Source organism: Drosophila serrata, unplaced genomic scaffold (assembly GCF_035046125.1).
Source record: "Drosophila serrata isolate PLE 108 unplaced genomic scaffold, ASM3504612v1 contig_165, whole genome shotgun sequence".
Taxonomy (NCBI): Eukaryota; Metazoa; Arthropoda; class Insecta; order Diptera; family Drosophilidae; genus Drosophila; species Drosophila serrata.
Window position 1 is genome coordinate 1,981,810 of NW_028257063.1, and position 23,494 is coordinate 2,005,303.

General features: G+C 36.7%; 1 protein-coding gene and 1 long non-coding RNA gene across 2 annotated transcripts in view; one reads left to right on the top strand and one right to left on the bottom strand.

Annotated features, from left to right (window-relative positions):
• Nucleotides 1-23,494, top strand: part of LOC147644500 (uncharacterized) — a 101,220-nt gene that overhangs the window by 24,595 nt on the left and 53,131 nt on the right. The gene's annotated exons all lie outside the window — the stretch shown is intronic.
• Nucleotides 16,215-18,763, bottom strand: PpN58A (Protein phosphatase N at 58A). The gene has a single exon (XM_020944497.2). The coding sequence runs from the start codon at nt 17,261-17,263 to the stop codon at nt 16,289-16,291; it is 975 nt and encodes a 324-aa protein (XP_020800156.2). The 5' UTR covers nt 17,264-18,763; the 3' UTR covers nt 16,215-16,288.

The window sequence follows — 23,494 nt, forward strand, 5'->3', positions numbered from 1 at the left end:
CTACTCTAGGCGGTGTTTTCCCTTTAAGGTTTTTGTTTTGAGAGTCGTAAAACGGGAAGAAGACCAAGCATGACCTTTAACCCGGAATATTCCTCTCTGTCAATTGCATTTTTACGATCCCGATTCCCATTTTCGATAATGATTGTTATTCCGAAAAATGAGTCACTTGTCTGCTTTCGAATGATTCATCTGGTGGTTTCTTTACCAGATCGATCGATCAATCATTTTACACGCCAAAAACTGAAACTTGGAACATCTCGTCTTGCAGCTTCGCCTTTAGCTTTTGAGTTAATTAATATAAATGAATAATTTAGCATAATTTTGTGGCTGCATTTTAAGGGCAGCGGACTGTGGACTTTTGACAATTAAAGTTTGAGCATGTTGAATAATCATTTTTCAAAAATACAATGCATATTAATGATCCTGAATGGTTTTCTTAGGAAATACTTGAACTGCAAATAAATATGTTGGCAAAGAGTTTAACAATAAAGCTCATTAGGGTAAGGATTTCAGGGAATTGTTAAAGGGAAAGGAATTTTGCTTACTTTTATACCAAATTTGACTTTATTCTGGACCTTACAAATAATCTTAACAATTCTAAATAATCTTGTTATTTCCTGGAATCATTTTAAAAAGTATCTAGGAAAAGTATCTTCCAACTCTTAATCTCTACGCAAGTCAGACAATCTCTCACCCATGTTAAAAGTGACTAATTGAATGCCTAATATTATTCCCCATTTATATTCTTTCAGGCCCCTTTGTTGCTCTACAAAAATCCATTCCCGTTAAGACTCCCGGTTTTTATTTTTGGGTAATTTGATATTTTTCACTAAATATGTTTTGGTATCGGTATCGCTTTCACCCCTCTTGGAGTCGCTCTCGCCTTTCTGCCTTTCTGCTTTTCCAGTTCTTTGTATCTTTTTGTCTAATGAAGCGTTTAAACTCCCGCTCGTCGTCGTCGTCGCTGATGATAATTAACACAACTCTAAATTTCCAAAAGCGAACCCAAGCAGGGATCTCATTAACCCTTGGCATTTGTCACACAAACTTCAAGGAATTTTATTCTGTCGCTGAGGAGTTTCGAGTGGCTCCCAAGTTGAAGTTTTTGAGCCCTCGTCCTTGCGCTGTACAAGTCAATCTACGTGACATCCTTTTTGTCCTCGCTCTCTTTTTACTCCTTTTTCTGGCGTTGAAACAGATGTCAAATTGTTGTGCATTTTCTGTATATTTTGTTGCCTTTTTTGTTGTTTATTTCCTATTGTATTTGTTTTCTTTGTCTCCCCTTTTGTTTTCGTTTGTTTTGGTTCATTGACTTTGCGCGGTTTCGAATTTCTGTGAAAATACTCAACTGGCAACCCCTAAAAACTCATCTAGGAGTTACGCCCCCAATCGATTTGTAGGGCAATTCGATATGTTTCGAAAGGAGTCGTTGGACCACATGTGCATCCTAAATTTGGTGATCGAACGAGAGATAATGCAATCGATGAGAGTTATGAGTTTGGTTAGTTTTGAGGCCCTATATATTTATACCTCAAAATATCAATTATTTTGAAAAGTTATGGTTGTCAAAAGTGGAACTTACAAAGATCATTGGTTTTGGAATTTATGGAATTTTACATGCGGTGAGCATGGTTCGTAAATTATTATAACTTGAGGTAGAAAATGTACAAAGAGCCAGGAATTATTTATCTTACAAAAGAAGATACTAATAGAAATGGAAAATATTATTATATTTCAAGATACATATAAAAAAAGCTTGATATGAAATTTATAATTGTGGAAAATGTATTAATAGTGCATTAGCAACTTCCTATTTCTACCATAAAAATGGTAAAAATAATATTACCAACCTCCTAATACCCCATTATACCTTCTCCTTTACACCATATTCTTCTTTTCATTCCTTTTCCACACCTGTCCGTAAGAAAGAAGAGGTAAGCAGACAACCAAAGACATGCGGAAAGTGCGAAAAATCACTTTTGCGATAAATAATACAACTTCATCAGCGACAAACGACGAACCCCCCAAAAAGCTAAAGGAGGAACTGGGGGAGAGAAGGCAGGGGCTGGTGGAGACTGGAGGAGCACCCTCTGGCCACCAAAGCGTGAGGCGTGCATAAGTGAAATGTGCACAAGATACAAGCTGCGAGATACAAAGATACATCCGAGACATTCAGCAAGGGAACGGCAAGCGAGCGAGCGAGTGGAGCAGCCAAAAAGGTAATTAATCATCGTCATGGGGCGTGTGCACGATTCGCTTAACGTGCGCCTTTGGCGGTGGTTCCCCCTCCAGCCCCCGCCCTGCCCCACCACGAATAAGAGGGTCTGAATGGGGGTCAGAGTTTGGTCTGTGCAGAGTCAGACAAACATATTACTCAAGGCATTTCCATATGGTCTACTTGAGAGCAGTACACTAAAACTAAATAAAAGAACTTAAAAAACATGTATATATCAAATTTAATAATTTAGAATGTGATATATTTTATGTATTAATAGTCTCCCTGTACATACAAAATTTCTTTTTATAGTTTATAATTCAATTTCAGAGACTTTGGCAATCATAATAGGAGTAAAATATAAAGCGCAATTTTTGAACTTTAAAAATAGAATTTTAAAAGAAGAAGTTTTAAAAACTAACTTTTATAATATTGTAAAAACTTAACATATTTTTGTGAAATTTAATATTTTATTAAATTTAAAAAAATGAATCTTCAGTTCATAAATATTTCACAAAACCAATAGTTCAATTTGTTTGTTAAGTTTTCCCACACACCACATTTTCTATCTACAAAAGTACACCCAATTTTCAACAGTGCATCATCTTCTCCAGCTTTGAACAAGGGGCGGTGTGTATGAGGGGCGTGGCATGGCGTGGCAATAATCATAACGAGCCAAATTAATGCGTTTCATTCTACATCAAGCAGAATTCCCGTGCAGTTTGTATACATTTATATAAGTATATGTTTTTTTTGCACCCTTCTTCAAGTGACACATTTGCTGATTTAGCAAATATGATGATGAGGGAAGCTGGAAAGTATCTTGATACAAGAAAATTCTAAAATATTCTAAGCGTGTGCGCCTGTGGCGCCTATTTCTTCTTAATTTGAGTGTTTTTTAAACACAATTTTTAATTGATTGTGTGGCTGATTTCAGCATTTCTGCGAGCCATTTCATTTTGGCCAACGGGGCGTGGAATTCGTGCAATAAGTTTAGTTTATGGCAGAGGATTTATTAAGCTAATTGGATGCCTAGGTAATTAGTTGCTTGAGTTGATTAAATTAGATGGAAAAAGTATACAAGAAATGTGTGTATTTATGCTTCAAAAAATAGATAAATGTGAAATTTTTAGTGCAAATTTTAAATAAATTGTCAATTGCCTTTCAGGGTATTTTACTTTTAGTTAGAGACCTGAAACTGGTTGAAGGAGTTATTTCCAACCCTACAAATCATGTATATTCTTAATCAGCATTAACAGCCCATTCGATCTAGCTATGTGTAGCCAAAATCTATTTTTTTCAAAGTTTTCGAAAATTTTATCGTTAAAATTGCCAAAAATTTGAAAAAAAAAAAATGGAATTTCTCTAAATGTTAAACTGAGTATGCAGATTTATTGACCTCATAAAATAAAGCATAGCAAAGTTAACCGATTGAAAATTAATGAATTTTTGACTTAGTTATGATTGATTTTGATTGCGAAAATATAGAAATTTCTGGTTCACGACATTTGCTTTCTGTCTTGTGTTTTTGTTTTATTTTTAAATAATAATAACAAACAATGCAAACATATGTATTTAATAAACAAAACTTGTAGCTGGGCATTCCCTGTTATCACTACCTATCTTTTTTGTATCTTTTTTTCCCACTACCTGTGGCCTCCTTTATAAATTCTCTTCAATATCAGGAAGAGTAAAAAAATACACGTGCTTATCAGACAAAATGCGGGGTATTTTATTGAAATAAACAAAAAACAGCTGTTGTTGATGGCAAGCAAAGAGAGCAAGAGAACGAGCAACTAAAAGATACTGAGAGAGTTGCTATAAAAAAAGATGTTAAATGGGAAAAAGAGACTTTTATAGCAGGCCATATGTGGGTGTTAAATGAAAGAATTTAAGAGAAATTAAATTGTTTAAATTGAATTTACAAAAAATTCAAAATAATATTGTAACAAAACATAAATACTTTTATGCATATTGAAGCGTTTTATTATTTTTAATCTATTTAAAGTTATATGGTGTGTAGTTTAGTATTTAATTGCAAAAAAATATGGACAAATGTCTGATAAAAATAATATAAATTTAAAAAAATATATTCAAGAATTTTAAAACCCCTAAAGAAATTTTTTCTTAAGTTCTTATTTGACTCTAACAAGAATACCAAAAATAAATAAATAAATAGATGAAAAATTCCCACACACCAGCCGGCTTTTACCACCTCTCTCTCTCTTTCTCTCTCTCATACTCTCCCTCTCTTTCTGTTAGAATTTCCCTTTCTCTCGCTCCCAATTACTCGTGAAGTTCATTTCTCGCATGCGATATACTCTGAATTCCACTCTCGCCATAAACCCGAAGTCGAGCGAACCAAATGCCGAGTCCACACGAAGTATCTTATGGATTGCAACTGCTCGACAGAGAATATTGTACTATAAGATACTATGAGCGTCAACTGCCGACTTCATTCAGTTACCTCTGCCGACGTCGGCATGCTCGGACAGCAAGAAAATTCGTGGCGTGCGGTTGTTTCCCGGACGGTTTAGCTCTTCGTTGAGATATAAATTTACGTAAAAGTGCGCGTAAAATAGCAGCAGGAAAATTCGATTAAACTACGATTCGAAAGTGATGAAAATAAAAATCTTAAATTAAAGAAAACTGAGTGTAAAAATACAAAATAGAAATACAGTTAAGGAGAAGCTATTGCTGCTGCCTGAAAGATTCTGCTCCGAGTGCGTGTGTAATTGCCTTGATTGATAACCGTTGACAGCGACTTTTCCTTTAGGAAAACTCCCCATTCTCTGGCTCTATAAATTCCTCGATTTTATTAAACAGCCAAAAAGAAGCTGCTGCCCAAGAAAGTGTGTGACCCAAGTGTACGTTTTGTATCCTTCAAGTGAAGAGGCAAAAGGAAGAGGGGAAAACTCATCCCCAAAAGTTTTTCACGCTTTGCCAAGCGTGCAAATTTGCGGAATTTTCAATTAAAATTAATCACATCGTTACAAAATACAGAAAGGACGATTGCAGCGAGTGAACACACACTCACTCACAAATCAAATTAAATCAAGCAATCATAATTAAAAGGATTAATTAAGCCTGAAATCGGGTTTCTTTTGACAGAGTTTCAATAGATTTTCAAGTGGAATTGCAACTTCATCAGAGTTAATTCTCATTTGTTTGTCTTGAAAGGTGAGTGTCAGCAATTAGTTATCAAATTAATTGATAGTAATTCTGTATTTATTAGAGTAACTTGTCAATTATTACAAGAAGGGTTATGGAATTCTAAAAAAAAGCTCCGGAATTTTTAAATAGTTTTATTTTCGTTGAAAAATATATTTTTTCTGAACTTCGAAACACAATGCCAAGCTCTGTTTCAAACTAAAATCTACTTTTTAATAAGAGTCCTTAAAAAATGTAAATTTTACTTATTAATATTATTATATATTAATTATTTTTGTTGTCGACATTATAAAACTATAGAGCTTTAAAATAATGTCGAATTTCCCTAAATTAAATTGGAAAAATGCCCAACCCAAATTACAGAAGTGAGAATTAATTACCTTTAACCAAAAAATAATGCATATTCCCCAAGAGCCATTGAAAGTGTCAATAGTTTGTCAGAATTTCGGTAGGGATCCGGCATCCGGTTCCATACTCCAAGCAACTTCCTTAACATTATGGTCAATTTCAAATGGGTCAAAACAGCATTTTCGGACGGCGTTCTATTCTTTTTCAAAAAAGAACCCAACCCTCCTAGTGTGAATTAGCATAATTGGACAAAGGTACTTTTCAGTTAACTGCGGTTGGCATCTAATTAATGTGAATGTGTGTTGGCATTGCATTTTGCTGCCTGGAATTTAAATGAAATAAAAGGCGGCGGCAGCTGTGTGTGGGGAGGCTTCTTTGCCCATTTTCCGATATCTAATTATGCGGCGTGAAAATGCAATGCATGTACAAATATTGACGCGTCACAAGTCTGCTGTGTCTGTTGGCCATGTTTTTGTTATTGTTGTGTGTTGCAGTTGTTAACAGTAATTTCCATAGTTTCCTAGCTTTTTTCCATGCTTTTTGTTTGCCTTTCGGTGCGTACGTGTGTCTATTTAAAGTGGATCTCAAATCGGACATTATTGAAACAGTTTGAAGTGGCCACCAAAGGCATTTGTTTAAACAAAAAACGTAGGGGAGTCTAGTGGAGTAATGATTGATGCAGACAAAACATACTCTGTAAATATTGTTTGTAAAAAAATATACAAAAATTGGAAAGATCAAAGAGAGGACTAGAACATAAACTAGTGATAGATTAAGCCAAGTTCTTGATTTTTGTGATCATTTTATTCTTTGTTAAAGTCCATTTTAAAATATTTCTGGATTGTAATTACTTTGAAGTGTTTATGTCAAACTTGTCACAACATTCCAAAAGGAATAGGATTATATTTAATAATTTTTAACAATATTACACATTAATCTCTTCTTAAATCTCTTTTGTTAAATTTTTACTTTTTTGAAAAGAATAGGTTAGACTTCTTCGTTCTTCGCGTATTTCTTGTACATTATTTTATCCTTAAATTCTTCACTTTCCCTCTCCTGTTAAACTGTGTTAAACTCTCTCCCCATTTCCTATTCCGTTTATTTGGTTTCCAAGACAAGGTCCTGTTCTCACCTTAACCCAAAGCCAGGCACCTGTCAAAACTTAAGCCTGGCTAAGAACATCTGTCTTGGTTGCTCGCAGGAGATGTGGGTTAAAATCTAGTTCAAGTGCGTGAAGAGTAATTAGAGGATGTGATTCTGCGTAGGTGTGGTTTCTAGAAATTGTGTAAGAAACATTCTTAACAAATATTTAGACAAGAAGAAAAAAATAGAAATTAAGAAAACAGCTCCCTCGCTGAGCGAGGAATTCACCTCAAGTGGACACTCGAGTGGAAAGGAGGCTCTGGGGTTAATTAAAAAACACGAAGAACTCTACGTACATATATGCTGAAGGAATTGAAATTGCTTTTTAATATTTTCAACAGATTTCCACTTAGAGATTAGCCTGGGGATGAGATGAAGATGGAGATGGAAATGGGGATGGGGGTGGAGAGATGCACCTACGCACATCTGAGTGACTGAGAAAGGGACCCTCTTTATCTCTTGTCTATATATTTAGCTCCTCGACTCTGGTGCAATGTTTGTCTAAGTGTGCTGGATCTCCGCACAGCTGACACAACTTAAATGGGGTATATGTATATAAATATATATACACTATATAGAAACCCAGCTCACTCCAAGAGGAGAAAAATAAAGAGTGTGAATGAGATGTGAACTGCATTAGTAAGTCGAGCCCAGTCGCGTTGAGTAAGTACTTTGCCCCGCGCACTGCACTTCCGTTTTTGGGTTCCCCCGAAAGTGTCACGGAGTTGGGTTAAATTGTGTCACAGAGGTGTTAAGGCTAAATTCCCGGAAATTCTGAATAAACAGCTGCCGGTTTGTTAGGTACGGAGGTGAAAATATACTGACAGTAAAGGTTTTAATACAAACAGGATCAGGGTTTTAAGTTAAGTTTATTATTTTGTTAACAGTTTACATTATAAAGTTTCCATTCCTTGGTTCTAAATAGAATAATAATAAGAAAGGTGTATAATAACTTAAAGAAAGTACATTTTTCTTTTTTATTACTTAAAATTTCCTTTCCAATTTGCTTCTTGATTTATTTTTCTAATTTTCTGAACATTTTTCTTTATGAACTTGATGTTTTTTTTTAAATCTACAATATTTTTCCCAGATTTCTAACCATAACTTGTTTAACACATTCAAGAGTAATTTGTTTTATATTTTTTAATGTTGGTTTGCTATTTCCTTCTTAAGAGTAACTCGATCGCTTTGTGACCATGCTTGGCCTTGTCTTGTCTTGCCTTGCCTTTAATCCTAATGTTAAAAATTACCAAACTTTGAGTTTTTTATTCCCTCCATTTGTATTATTTTCAGTTGCTTGCATTTTATTTGTTATCTCACTGGAAACTATCTGCATGGCCGTTGGCCATTAGACCAAGCCGCACCCAGTCCGAAATATAAAAAACTATTTGAATGAGAGAAGTCCGTTTGTGATGTGAATAATTCCACCACATTACACACTTGCAACGCTCTCTCTGCCCTCCACCCCGTAGTCAGTTTCCACCCGGATTTTCCTCGCTTTTCAGCTGCATTTGTGGTGCACATTTTGCCTAGTCAAGTGGTTGGATTTCGGTGGTTGCGAACCGTCGGTTTCGGCGGTTTCGTTTGCCGCTCGTTTATTTGGGAAAGTTGATTTGTTTGAAACTGATTATGGGCATGTTCGGTGTGGTGCAGTGCGGTTTCGCTTTGAGTTCGACTGCGTTTCGGATAATAGTTTTAAATAAGTTAAAGTCGCCATTTAATTGGCCAAAGCACCGCAGAGTATCTGTGAGATACATTAATGTATCTGCAGCCCACAATCTGTGTGACAGAGACGTGACTTATCGGTAAAACACACAAGGCAGATTCCAAGGGGCAGGAGTATCATCACCACCATCATCATCATCGTCGTCAGTCTGTTCTGGTCATTAAAAGCTAAACAAATTTCATCGCATTCTACTCGTGCTGGGAAAATGCTGTGAGATGCCGTCAGTTTTCCTTCCCCGTTGTTGCCCAACAATCTCACAGATGCCTACACCTGTCGCCTGACTAATTTATATCTTGTAGATAAAGCATCGCATGACATGTGGTCCAGCTATAGGCACACACTCGAAGTTATGGCCAGAGTTGACCAATATGAAATCATTAAACATCGGGGGACCCCGAAGAAAAGATGACGACAGGCAAACAAATTTGTTTTCAGTCTCTGTAATTTGCATAATTGAGTTGGACTTGGAGTTGGGGGTATTGTATTGGGTTTCAGATCCCCAAAAATATCAGATAAACCATAAAGTGCTGAGCCCTGGCAAGGTTGCTGACATTTTCCCTGTAACTCGGACACACACACATAGACACATCACTTTTGAGTGATTGAGTTATGGTCCTAAAGATTGTACAGAAAAGATTTTCTGAGGCATTAAAGTTTTGAATTTTTGATGTCAATATGCGTGGATGGAAATAAACATGGGAGTTGGTATTAGTTTTCAAGGTAGGTGGAATTATTGCTCAGCCAAAGGTAGATGGAAGTGGATAAAGATGAGGTAATAAACAAGTAAATGTACGAGGAGATGTTGAAGATAGAATAAACAGAGGAAAGAGCTTAATAAAATTGAAAAGGAATTGAATAGTTATGTTAGATATATAGTCTTTATAGTAATATATGACATGTTTCTTTGATTATACTTTATTAACTCTATAAATTTCTACGATTAGCATTACCACTGCCAATTTATCTATTTATTGTGTACTTTAATTTTAATACCACATTAAATTTTATTACTTCCTTCACACCTTCTTCGAATCCTTTATCCACTCATCCTCAATCAATCAGAATGATATATGCCTTTTATCTGAAATGCTTCCTTATCGATTCAAGAAATAGTAACTGAAAACCTTCCATCAATGTTAACTTCGCTTTTTTACGATATAATTTCTGAGTAATCAGAAACCGAGCATTTGGCCCATTCGAATCCATCTGCTCACAAAGATTACACAATTTGCATACCACTCACGTCTCTCTGTGTGGAGGAATGGAGTGTCTCTGGATCTCTCCTTTGGTGTTTGGCTACTGAAGACTAAGTGGAAGCCGAGGCGAGGCTGAAACCAAACTCGAAACCGAAACCAAATAGAAAACTGCGTTAAATTATGATAAAGCCCGGTCTCTGCCCATTCTCTCCTCGGTTATTTCCTCGTTTTATATCTTTTTCTGCTGCCTTTTTCTCCAGTCTTTGCTCTTTTTTGCCTCGACCGCAAAATGAACTGACCAAATGGCCCAGACAGGGGCAGGAGGAGAGGCGCTGGAAATACATTTTGCTAAATGCAGTTTGGCTGCAGATTAGTGCGAGTTGATTATTTACTTTGGCCTCAAATTGTGCAATGCAAATAAACGGAGCCGCAGCATTATTATGTTAATGGCAAACGAAATGCAGTTGCAGTTCGCAGTTCTCGGTTCCTTGCCACAGCCATGCGGGTCGTAAATTCAACTGCAACTTTAACAGCAACTTCAACTTCAACTTCAACTCCAACTCCCAACTTCGACTGAAAATTTCCAGACAAAAAACCAAAGCCAGAGAAAAGGCAAATGCATGTTGATTATTTTTATTGCAATTGACAAAAGCTCTAGGGGAATGATGCCAATGCTATTGCCTGCCGGCGGTTAATTCTTTTGTAATTGAACAGCAGCTGCCGTTGGCTTTTCCGGGCTTTAATTTCTTTCTTTCTAGCCAGCAGCTGGAACTTGAAAGTTATCAAAGAAAAACAAGCCAAGTGAATGTCACAGACACCATTGGATTTATAAGATTTTTTAGGGATTAATATAGGTTCATAAATATATTCTTATACATTCGTAAACGTTGGTGACGTGTACATGATATAAATAAGTCATTTGTTTTCTGTAATATGATTATTTTAATTTTGTTGTCAATCTCGTCAGTTTTCCTTAAATGTTATGCTTCTATAAATTTATTTAAATATATTTTATATAATTATATATTCCCCTCTTAAGACTTATAAATCATTTGCAGACCAACCCCGCCCTTTATTCATTCCAAAAGCCTGTTTTAAAAACCCATTATCATTATAATAAACCCACCTTTTGAGCTTCCTTTAACCTGTATCTCTTACAATATTTTTCGCACATAAATCTTCTGCTTTTTTTAAACAAAAAATATTAAAAAAAGACAGAAACCCATCGTGGGTGATCTTTCCTTTTATTCGAGCCAACACAAAAGCGCATTCCATGATTGATTATCTTCCTATAATTCATTAATTTGACACCCACGCTCACTCGAAAAAAATATATATCTAACCGAAAATAGATGAGTTTCGGCGGAATATTTTAATAATCAATAAATTATTTCAATCATTTTGCACAAAGAATACAACAACAAAAAATCTGTCAGCGATAGAGAGGGCTATACCCAGTGGAAAGAGAGGGGGCGAGAATTGCATGATGATGCGCCCGCATAATGTGGCAACACAGAGAGAAAGAGACACCATGATTTCTGCTGAGTCAAGATAACACACACAGAGTGAGAGAGAAGGGTAGAAAGGGATTGGCAATAGTCCCCGGGATGTTTATCTTGTCCAGGCAATCGCGTTCGATTATTAACCCTCATAAATAAAGGCCTCGCACTGATGGCGACACAGTAGCTGCCTTTCTTAACCCCCGCAGACATCCTTAACCCCTCTCCATGAGCCTTAACCCACAGACTTGCGGCCCAGACTCCTCATTTTCATTAGCATGTGCGAGTGCACCTCAGTCGGTCGTTATCTATCTTACACTTAAAGAAAGTTAATGTGTTTTTAATTACTATTTAAACAGAATTTCAAGAAAATAAAATGTATATCAATAAATGTTGAGAATAAAATATTGAGGGATTGGCAATGCATAGAAAATATATTTTTAATTATCACTGCATTGTAATTTGTACAATTTACCAACATTCAAAGCATTTAAAAATATTGATTTATCGTTGCAAGATTTCTAATCATTCAAAAAGTCATCGAAAATCTAGAACAAATTATTTTAGGTTTCCAAATAATTGAAATATTTTTGAATTTTTGTAGTACAATTTCTTAACTTAATTCAATTTATTTTAAATTCTTAGTAAATATTTGTATTTGTATATTGTATTTCTTATTATTATTACTTACCAGAAACAAACGCTTGCATTTTCTTGGTGCATTTTCTGCTCTTCTAATAAATGTTTTTCAATTTTCATTGTGGTTAGTAATTTTTATTGTTATTCGGTGCTCATCATGCAAGCCCATTGTTGTTGTCTGCGGCTTTTCGTTGAAAAATAAGAGGAAAAAGAGCTTCGGAAAAAGGAGGGAAAATGCTTTATCATCGACTGCCTGATGGCAGGGGGTTTGAGGTTCGTTCGGCTTTGTTAGCTTATTGAGCCATAACTGCAACTTTGTTTGTTCTTTCGCTCGTTACAATATCTTCTTCTTTTTTTCTGCGGTTTTCCTCATTTTTCCTTGAACATTTTTATTTTGTTTTTTGCTGATTAATCATGCTTTTTTTCTACGTTTTTTTGGGGTTATCTTGGCAGCTGTTTCTAGACATAAGCGGTGAAAGTGGCTTGAGCTTGAATTTTTCTTATATTTTGATAACTTAATTAAAGAGGAAATTGATTGAAAATAATTTGAAGTGGTGAACTTAATTAAATGTTTGTTCAGTGAGCTTTTTAATATTTGTTTCTTGTATAATACATTAAGTTATCTTGTATTGGAAATATATAGAAAATTAAATGTAAAAAATATACTTTTGAAACAAACCAATTAATCTAACAGAACTTTCCTTTACCTGCATATTTTTCTACAAAATTTCCCCCATATGCCCTTCGATGTTTTATCAATATTAGACCAATCATCGTCATCTGGCTGTCCTTTTTCCCGATCACATTTTCCCTACTTTTAACCCCAAAAAAAAAGACGAAAGCCAATTGGCAAGTCATCATTTTTCACGGCCTGCCAAAGGCGCCCGCTTATCCTGTCAGAAAATGTTTTTTATTCCTTAAAAAGAGGAGAAAAGAAAGGTGACCAAGCTAATGCCATGTCCTACCATTATAATTTCCCACATTTTATTTTTTTATGCCTTCTCACTGAAACGGAACACCAGAAATGTTATAAATCATTTGCCGGGGCATATTTTTAATAGAGTTGTTACTTTGAGTTGCCTTTTTTTGCCCCCTTTGTGGTTGATTTTTTCTTGTTGGTCTTAATTAAAATGCCAGTTGGCTAGTTGGCGAATTTGAAAAGGGTAACAACATCGCCTTTGTAATCTTTTAATTAGCAAACATAAATATTTTCCCTCCATTCCCTACTAAACTCGTTATCTTGTTTCCCTTTTTTGCAGGTGAGTGAACTTTCCGAGGGATAACAAGCCAGTAAAATGTGATTCCAGTAAGAAAACTTTATAAGCCAAGCGAACAAAAATTGAGGAAAATTCGTTCATTGAGCAGAGTCAAATCAACTGAAAATCTTTTCACACCCAAAGATACAATAGAAGGGAGGGAGACAGAGGGAGGGTGATACTGAATAGCGGGATAGGGATTTCCTTTTTCCTTTCACTTTCCCGCCCGGCAAACAAAGCGGTTTTCTGGGTATGTGTTTTTTGAGTGACTAAACCGCAACAGACATTGACTTTTCACTGGTTTTCCTACTGCGAAAACTTTAAAGAACCAAAGAGCCAAGAACATTGTCATCATCATCATCATCAGAGGCATCAGGCAGCCGAACATTTCCTTCCGCTTGTTAGAGGCTTTCTTTCTTTTTTTTTGGGGGGGGATTTGGGGGTGGAGGTTGAACTTCCTTTTTCTTTTTTTTTTCTTTTTGAAAGCGTCACATTTGACGCCCCAGAAAGGCGGGGGATTAAGGGAGAAAGGGTGGCTTTTTCGAGAGTCTACTGTAACCGCCGCTTGGCATATGGTTTAGTTGGTTTTGGCTTCCAGAAGCTCCATGTGATTGATGGTTCTTCCCCTTTTTTTTTTGCTTGGCCATCTGCACCTGTTGTCACTACCCGTAAACTGGAAAAGTTGCTGAAAAGTCAAGTCAAAGTCTAAGCCAAAGAGAGTTGCAGATACAGTTGCTGAAGAGCTCTATAAAAATGGAATAGCCCTATGGGGAAATATCCCTTACCATGTTTATTATTGCCTTTTCCTGTTGGGATTATTTCCTTGAGGAAAAAAGAGACCCTTAGGAAATGGGGATTAGAAGTCCAATCAGAGTTTGATATATATATTTTTTAAGGTATTAAGAATAATAGCTTTTATAAGGATTTTTGAAATGGTAATATATATAAGAATTGTATTGATTTTTCTATTTTAATATTTATTTATAGAAAATCGTACGCTAACTTGCTAGAAATAATAGGGAATTTTAGTAAATTCCGGGGGTAACTCATTTTTATATTGTATATGTGCATTTTTTTTTCTAGGAATCAAAAGAACATACAAAATATTTATCACATTTTTTATGTATAAATGTGAGGCATATCCGACTACTTAAGATATTTGATAACACACATCAGAACCTCTACTTAGGTACCTTTTATACATTTAGTTCTACTTTCTCTCACCTTAGCACCATTTTTCTTGGCTTTTAAAGAGGGGACTCTACTCTTTCCTACACTGACATGGAAAACATCTCTAAACCTCTAAGCAAGTTGCGTCTCGATTCCCAGCTTCCGGGACTTGTACGTCAATGTCAAACTTTGACAGATGCCAGCCGGCAGAGGAAAGGAGCAAAAGGAGGCGAGAGAAAAAAACCAAAGCATGGATTTACTTTTATTTTATTACTGTCATTGTTGCTCACTCGCTCGCTGTGGGGCCAAGGCGAGAGCTGCGAGCTGGGAGCTGCGAGTGGGCGATGGGTGGTGTTCCATGGCCGTTATGTGGCTTTTGCGTAAGGATACTGGGTCCCGTTCATGGTCGTCGTTATCCCTTTGGCTCCTTTATCATCCATCTGTGTTCGCCATACTCCGTTCGCTCTCAGCTTTCTCCTCTGCCATTGTTATCTGGTGTTTAGTCAGGCGAGCGACGGCATCGGGGAAAATGGGTGAAAGTCTTTCGTCCTGCTGGCAGCTTTTTGGCAAGTCGTAAATTAAAAATGGCTTAATATGTAAATCCTGGCAGCTGCCTTCTGTCTCCGTCCAAGAGAGGTCGTCATCGTCGTCGTAGTCTCCCTCTCTGGCTGGGATTAGTTTTGTGGATCTTTCGGCTTACGCCTGTCCCTGTCTTCGCATCTGTATCTCTGCATCTCGACTTTTTCTTCGGACATTCTGCTGCATTGTGGGGTTAATAATGCTGCTTCAACCCCCCCCCCCCTGACTCACACACACACACGTATGGTTATTTGGCCTTTGTTTTCCTTGGCTGTTGCGACACTGATATGCTTGTGTTGTCATTAGTCAACAACAACCAATGTCTGTGCATCTCCTTGTGAATCCTAGCTGTCCTTGCCGTGTTCTGAAGACCTGCCTGAGTCATCATCCGGAGCAGGAAATTCAATTTAATCTCGAAAAGAAAGATTTAATTTAATTTTATGCCTGAAAATGGGAAAGTTTGTAACTAGAAATATATTTTCTTTGAGGCTTTAAGCTTTTGTTTTTAAATAATACTACTTTGGGGTATCTTTCGTATATATATTCATTACTTGTTCTCCATTCATTAAATTAATCAAGTTTCCGTTTTAACAGTTCAAGGCTCTTAACCTTATCTATGTGTCACATAATCCCCGCCCCTTGGCTGCCCTTTCATTACCCTATAAATTTGCATTAATGGCCACTCTGCATCATTCCAATTTACCAAAATGGATTGCCATTAATTTATTCCCTTTGCAAATTGCAGTGTCATTTAATTTCACTTCTTTTTCTCTTTCATAGAGATATATATACTATAAATATATATATCATTTTTTCCCGCCAATTCGCATTAACATCTATGTGCAGTTGTGTGCGTTTGCGTGTCGTAATGCATTTTAGTAATTATTTTAGCTGCTTTTCACTTTTGTTGAGGACCCCGCCCGCCCAGTGACAGTCATTAACATTTGTACAAAAATTTTCTTTGCCAACTTGGCCATAATTTAATTGCCTTTATGACTTTACTAGATGGAAATTAATGATTACAATTTATCAAATTAATACATATTACTATTTGCGGTATGGAAAAGGAAAGGCTTTTTCATTCTAGATTGCCATTGTTGATGAGATTGCATACTTTGTTGGTTTTTTCTATTAATTGTTTGGAAAATGTGCTAGTTAATTATTTAATGGCAATTCTACTATTTACATGACTTAATTTGGTTGCTGAATCAATTATTTGTTATAGGAAGAAGTTTTAAAAGAGCTCCTTAGTATAAAATATAAATCAGACTCTTTATAGTGAAATATACTTTTATATACTCGTTTCAACAGTCATATTTTTTTAAACACATTACCAAATTAAGCTATTACACACTCCGGAGTCCTTTCAAAGGCCTGCAATAACCTGGCTTCAGAATTTGAAAGGTGCAGAGCAGATCCTTATCAACATTCAACATGGCCCCGGCATTATCAAACTCCCCGCAATAGTTGGGCGCCGAGAAAATGGTTATTAGTTCTCTCTTCGAGAAGAACTCATAGCCATCTTCGACGCACTGATGTCCCCGACAGATGAGGCTAAACCCAAAACGATGCAGGAAGGCAGTGACCACATCCGAGCCGAAGGTGTAACTCACTCCCCGCGCATTGGGTCCCCAACCAATCATCCTTTTATCCGGATCAGACCATAGGATATCGCAAACCAAACCGGACTCGGGAATCTCCAGAGGTCTCTCGATTTTCCTGATCTGATCGAGGTTAAAAAGACTGGGACTCAGGCCGCCGTGGCAGCAGAAGATATTGTTATCGATGGTCGCCGCCAGAGGCAGGCAGTTGTAGCAATCGACAAAGGTGCGCCACAATTTGGTAGTAAACCGCCGCTTGCACTCGTCGTAGAAGCCATAATAATGATTCACGCCGGAGCACTCGTGATTGCCGCGCAGCAGGAAGAAATTATCCGGATACCTGGCCTTCAGGGCCAAGAGCAGGGTCAAAGTCTCAATGGATTGCTTGCCCCGGTCCACATAGTCCCCCAGGAGCAAGTAGTTCGAATCTGGTGGATAGCCATTCGTCTGGAAGTAACACAGCAGATCCTCATACTGTCCATGGATGTCGCCGAGCAGGTTGATGGGCGGCAGGATCTGCAGGAGCGTCGGTTGACTCAAAAGGACCTCTCGCGCCTGGGCACACACCCCTTCGAGGTCACGAATGGTCAACGACGCACAGTTCTCCTGGCAAGGTGACGTCTTCAGTCTGGCAATAATCTGGTCCAGATTCAAGCGCTCGTCAGACCTTTGATACCGAAGCCGAAGGTCATGGTGTTTGGATTTCTTGGCTGTCTTCATTGGAATTCTGTGGAGCTTTTATTTAGAAATTTTGGAACCTACTAAAAATCAGTTGTGTGGGGATAGTATAAGAGGATCTTAGGGGGGTCTTTGAGTGTGTTTCAAGTGTATAAAATGTATTATTTGGTGTATTTTGTGTTGTGTTGGTTAACAGAGTCAGGGTTGAATGTGATCTGGGTTTATATTTTAGAAAATGATAACTAAGGCAACGGTATAGTACTTTAAATCTTTTTTAATATTTTATTAAGTGAAAATTTACTTTATATACAATTTTAAAACCTTTTTCAAGGCAAAGATAGCTTCATTTGTGCTAAATTTATATTATTCTAATCTTTTAGCAAGTTCCTTAGCCAATCTCTTGACAACAAAAAATGTCACCAAGTACACATATAACTGTCCTTCAATCAACTAAATTTCAAAACACCAGCCATCATCAGTCCACGTCCCCCAACCCTTGGAAGAGACCAAATCCCCTTCTAGAAACACCCCGTCCCTGTTGATGTGTCCGCCCTTCATCTTTGTGTGAGCCATCGCATCCGTTGCTTTTATTTTTCAAATCAACATAATGGACACTTTGCCCGACGGCAGCATCACTCCCCTTATCACACCCCCTCTAGCCATGTCCATGCATATATAAAAAAAAAAAAAACAACAACAAAAATTACAAAAGGCAACTTCAGTTTTTGGGCTTTGACAGCTGACACAGAATGCAGAAAGCGAGCGACGCATTTTCTAGTGGGTGGGCCTGGGCCTGGGCTTGGGCCCCATCCCCCCAAAAAGGCCGCCACCACTCCGCCACTGTCCTCGCCTTCCAGGGGTGGATCAAGGCCTCCTCTACCATAGTCTCCCTTTCTGCCCAGTCAGTTCTTAAGCCGAAACCTACCGCAGATGCAAATTTCTACGCTTTGTCCTTTTCTATTAATGCACTGCAGTACATTTTTAAGACCATCTTTTTTTTATAAGGAGTAGATAGTCCTTAATTAGTTTCCACTAATGATTCATTTATACAGCTAAGAAATCTAACATTAAATGAAAAAAGATGGTGAAACAATCCATAGACTTTTATACTAAGAATGATTAGAAATTACTTAAAAAAATTCTACAAAAGCATAGTATTCGAAGGGAAGTATTTATTAAATTCCTAAAATTTCTCTCAGTGCTTGCCTGTCTCTCTGTCACTCATTAAACATTTTGCTAACTGCAACAACCGAGTGTTGTTGCCGCTGTTCGGGCTGGTTGTCATGGCAAGTGTCACAACAGTCGCCTGCATTTTGTTGATTTTACGAGCATGTGACAGGCTGAGATTCTGCGAATGCATCAACCCTGAACCGGTGAATGGGAAATTGGAGGAGGGAGTCGACGGAAGCGGGCAAACAAATGTAAGTCGTGTGATTAGTAACGGATTCCGCAAAAGGGGATCCCCGAGCACTCAGACCTGGACCCATTCTCTGTGCCTTTGAACCGCGCCCCTGATCCATCAAGTTGACAAGAACATATCTGCCCACATATGAGTATTTTCTACCCATTCCCAAGTATTTCCCACTTCAAATTCTTTGATGAAGTCTCTCTGGTTGTTTTATTTTCCCCCCATTGCCTTGACTTAGACCCTCAGACCGCTTGGCAATTTTTGCTTGCCATTTTCATTTATTTTGCCCATTGTAGCACGCCCGCAACTTTGATTTCTTTTCGAGTCTCAGTCATGCCCCGTCTTGAATTCAGTTTAATTAAATTCTTTGGAGGAAGCTGTTGAGAGAAGGGAGAGGAGTATTTTTAAATTAAATAGACTAGAGGCATTAAAATAAGTTTGGAGTTATTAAATAGATTAAATAGTTCTATTAATCTATATGTGAAATTTATAAAGAACCAGGTATTGTATTGTATTGTATGTATTTAATGATCTCTTGTGATCTCTCCTTCTTCCCTAAAAAAGAGTATTCATAAATGAGTCTCACTTATAAAACTATTTGTTTGTTATTTGCACTTTTCCCCTACATTACCACTTCTCCTTCTGGTATTGTGCAAGTAAATAAAGAAAGATTTCACACGAATTATTATCTCTGCACTTTGCACTCAGAAAAAGAAAGAGTATGAGTTTGAGATTTGAGGCTATATTTGGATGAGCCGCTTCTGTTTCACTGAGCAAACACAGCTGGAACCTTTTATAATATACCCTTCCATTGTATTATAATTTCAGTCAGAAGCTTAAAACACAGGGAAGGAGTCATTTCCGACCCTATAATCCATATATATTAATGATCAGCATTAACAGCCGGATCGATCTAGCTATGTCCGGGAAAAAATTTTTTTTCTTCAAAATTTTCGATATTTTATAATTATTAAAGGGTCAAAAAATTCATAAAAATTTTAAATTTTAAAAATTTTAAACTCCAATTGCAGATTTGTTAAACTTAGAAAAACTAACATAGGAAAGCTTTCCGAATTGAAATTAGACTATTTTTGGCTTAGTTATGATCAATTTTCCATTGGATGTAATGATCCAAGGGTATACGACCATCGTGTTTTTTCTTGTTCTTAATTTTTGGTTTGTTCCCAGCTGAGTTTTTGCTTTGCTTATCTAAATGCACTTCTCCCCCATATATTTATCTTCTCTGGCACACAGTTCGGTGGCCTGCTGTTCTTATCTCTGAATCTGTTGTAGTTGGTATTGCTTTTGAATGCCCGCACACACTGGTGCACTGAAGAATAATTTGTGATAAAAGTGTTAATTAAAAAGTGTAAAAAGTAAATACAAAATTTGTGACAAACATAAGGTAAGAAAAAAGGGATTTTAAGAAATGAACTATAAAAAATAAATTAGAATACAAATCTAATTATAAGAGTAATAAATACAGTATGTCAAGAAACTGTTTACACACTGAAGATTTAAAATATTTTTTGACTTTGCATGCAAATATAACGCTTTTAGTAAGATTTTTAATATTTTTTTCAATGGATATCTATTTATTGGATAATTCTTAATGATAATATTCAAAAACATAAACAAAACAATTTAAGATTTAACAAAAAATTAATAAAAAATAACTTTTCACATTTTTGACACTGTCAAGAAACTCTTTACACAATATACAAAACGTACAGCTAAAAGGATATATTTAACAACTTAAACAATAATTTATTAATTTTAGTACTTTGTGTGCTTCCCCTTAGCATTTACTACATGCTGGATGCGTTTTTTCATGGAATTGATTAGCTTTTCGAAGAGAATTCCAATGGAATTCTCTGCCTCTCTTCCAGCACTGCAGTTTTGAGGTCTGCTCGATTCCTCGGTTGCCTTTTAGCCACTTTTTTCTTTAAATGAACCCACAAATTTTCAATGGGGTTCATGTCAGGGCTCTGAGGAGGTGTATCTATAACCTTTTGGCAGTTATACAGGAGCCATGGCCGCAAAGTTTGCTCCTTATGTTTGGGGTCATTATCTTGGTAAAATTTGAATTTCGACTTTTCTTCGTCCATTAAGCCAAATTTTTTAGCACTCTGTCTCAAATTTGATTGGAGTATGGAGAGATACTGCTCAGCATTCATAGTGCTTTCTATGAATGCGAGCTCCCTGACTCCCTTGCTGCTTATACACCCCCAAACCATAACCGATAATTTGCCAAATTTTACGGTAGGCACAATGTTGCGCTGGTTTAATGTGATTAACGGCTTACGCCAAACTCTGGAAGGACAATCGTTGTAATACAGCATAATTTAAGTTTCGTCGCAAAAGATGACGTTATCCCAGTAATTTTCCGGCTTGCTGATCATCTCCATAGCGAAAAAATACCGCTTCTGAATGTTTACTACGGATATCAGCGGTTTCTTTTGCGCAACTCTTGATGAGTATTTGTTCCGTAGAATCAATTGGCGCACGGTTTCGTGCGAAACGACTACGCCACATTCTTCCTCCAACTCCTTGGCAAGGGTTCTGATCCAGATTTGGGGGTTATGACGCACCTTACGCGTGATAAGGAGTTCTGCCCGTTTGTCTATCTTCAACTTCCTACCTCCTCCAGACTTTTCTTCCAGCTTTCCTTCAATTTTAGCCAGATTTAAAACATTGTAAATAGTTTTCCGGGATACCCGAAACATGTCGGCCAACTCAGCTGCAGATTTTCCAAGTTGGTGGTTAAGATAAGCCAACTGGACCACGTCAAAGGTCAATCTAGCTCCAGGCATTTTTAAAAATTGATATTGTCGCTTTTTGATGTGTGTTTTGCAAATTTCACAATAAAAAATGAAAAGAATGCATCCATGTCGATGCGAGCAAAAGCATAGGTAACAATAAAGTACCGTTTTTTTCTCAAGAAGGATCAAAACAGAATGGAAAACTAAAGTGTGTAAAGAGTTTCTTGACAGTGCCAAAAATGTGTAAACTCATTTGTTGTTGCTTTGAAGCTGTTCCTTTGGTTGTTTTGTTTTTGTTTTTGTACATACTCATTAAAAATACCCTATTTATTAGTTGTGCATTCAAAAAAAATCAAAAACATTTAAAAAAAAGCGTAATTTTTCCATGCAAAGTCAAAAAATATTTTAAATTGTCAGTGTGTAAACAGTTTCTTGACATACTGTATATCTTAATAATAGTATTAAATAAATAGAACAAGTATTATAAAATATAAATAGTATACATGCTTAGTTTAATTTAGTATATAGAATAACTCCAATATTAATTTCTCTCTCTGCATTAGCAGTAGCATTACTCTCTCTCTCTCTCTCTCTCTCTACCAGTCACTCCTTTTGTTTGTCGTTGTAGTTGTTAATTGCTTCCCGCTACTTTCTTGCACTCCATCACTCTCTCGCTCTCTCCAGACTCCCTTTCTTCCCCCCTTCCCCCTCGCGGTTAATCACTGCACACATCAATGCGGTAGTTGTTGTTGGCTCTTGCTTAATGGGTTTTTATTTGTTTATGCATGTGTGAGTACGAGGATGGGGGATGCCCCCTGCTGACCGCTCTGCTTCTTGTCCCAGACATTCTATATCTTCTGGATAAATATGCATCTCCTTCTACCGGCTCATCTTTTGCTATTTTCCCCGCCTTTCTTCGTGGACTCCTGGGAATTTTTACAAATGTTTTCAATGACAAGTGCTCTTAGCTAAAAAGAGGGGGAGGTGGTGGGCTTCTGTGGGTGGCTAGAATTTCGAAATTGTTTATACTTAAAGGGGCGTGACAGCGGAATTTTGTGTGCTCATTTTTTGGCCTTCCAACTTTTAAGTTATTAATTATTTGTTTGTTTGGCTTTTTGAAGTTTTCTAGAATTTGGAATGGGGAGAAAATGGAAATATGATTAATAATTGTTTTGTGGGGTGTTCTACTTTTCGAAAATATTTTAAGCTTTTTAAATACATTTTGTAAGATATAACTGAGTACTAATATTTGTTTTCTCTTTTCAGGCGAGTCAAAGGAACTTATTAAAAATATTTACAAAGGATCTTGTAAGTTAAATTAAAAAATGAAATCTATTAATTACAAATTGATTGATGGCTCCCAAGCCTTCCCTTTCATTTTATAAATACATACAACATTGACCCCTAGACTTCATAACAAACCATCAATCAAAGTCTTTGATTAATATCACATGTCGAAATACGAAATCAATTAAACATTTATTATCAACAAAAAAATCTATACATGAAATCCGGAAATAAATATAGAATTTCCCATTGCAATTTGCTCCCCAAAAATACACATTAAATACATCTGTATACAATCCCAAACTTAATTAACATTGAAGTCGATGTTCGATGGGGGGAAATGTCATTTCATTTCATAATTTCGATTTTTGACATTTGCCAAGGGGGTGCTGATGCAGTTTTTGCGGGCTGTGACTAATTAACACATTTATAGAGTGACAAACATGACGCACAGAGACATAGCCCTCATATTGTACGATCCGTTTGTGTTTTGTAGAGGAAAACCCACTCAGCTGACCCCGGGCATTAACATTTGTCGCTGGAAGGGAGTTTGTAATTATGCACAAACCGAAAGGGACAACTGTTGACATTTTCAATTGTCCTCATTTATGGCGACCCCGAAAAATGTTTGCTAATTAAGCAATCAAATAGTTGGTGGCTTTGCCTATGAAAGTTGTCAAAAAGAGAAAGTGGTTTGCTTGGAAAAAAGTCTATAACTTAGATTTAAAAAGAATTTTTAATAAAAAACTCCTATCCTACTCCACTTAACGGACAAACTCGTTAAAATTAACGGACAAGACCCAATTTAAGACGATA

Bases quoted from the DNA above. Each gene is read 5' to 3' on its own strand.
- PpN58A (XM_020944497.2), bottom strand. From the start codon at position 17,263: ATGAAGACAGCCAAGAAATCCAAACACCATGACCTTCGGCTTCGGTAT.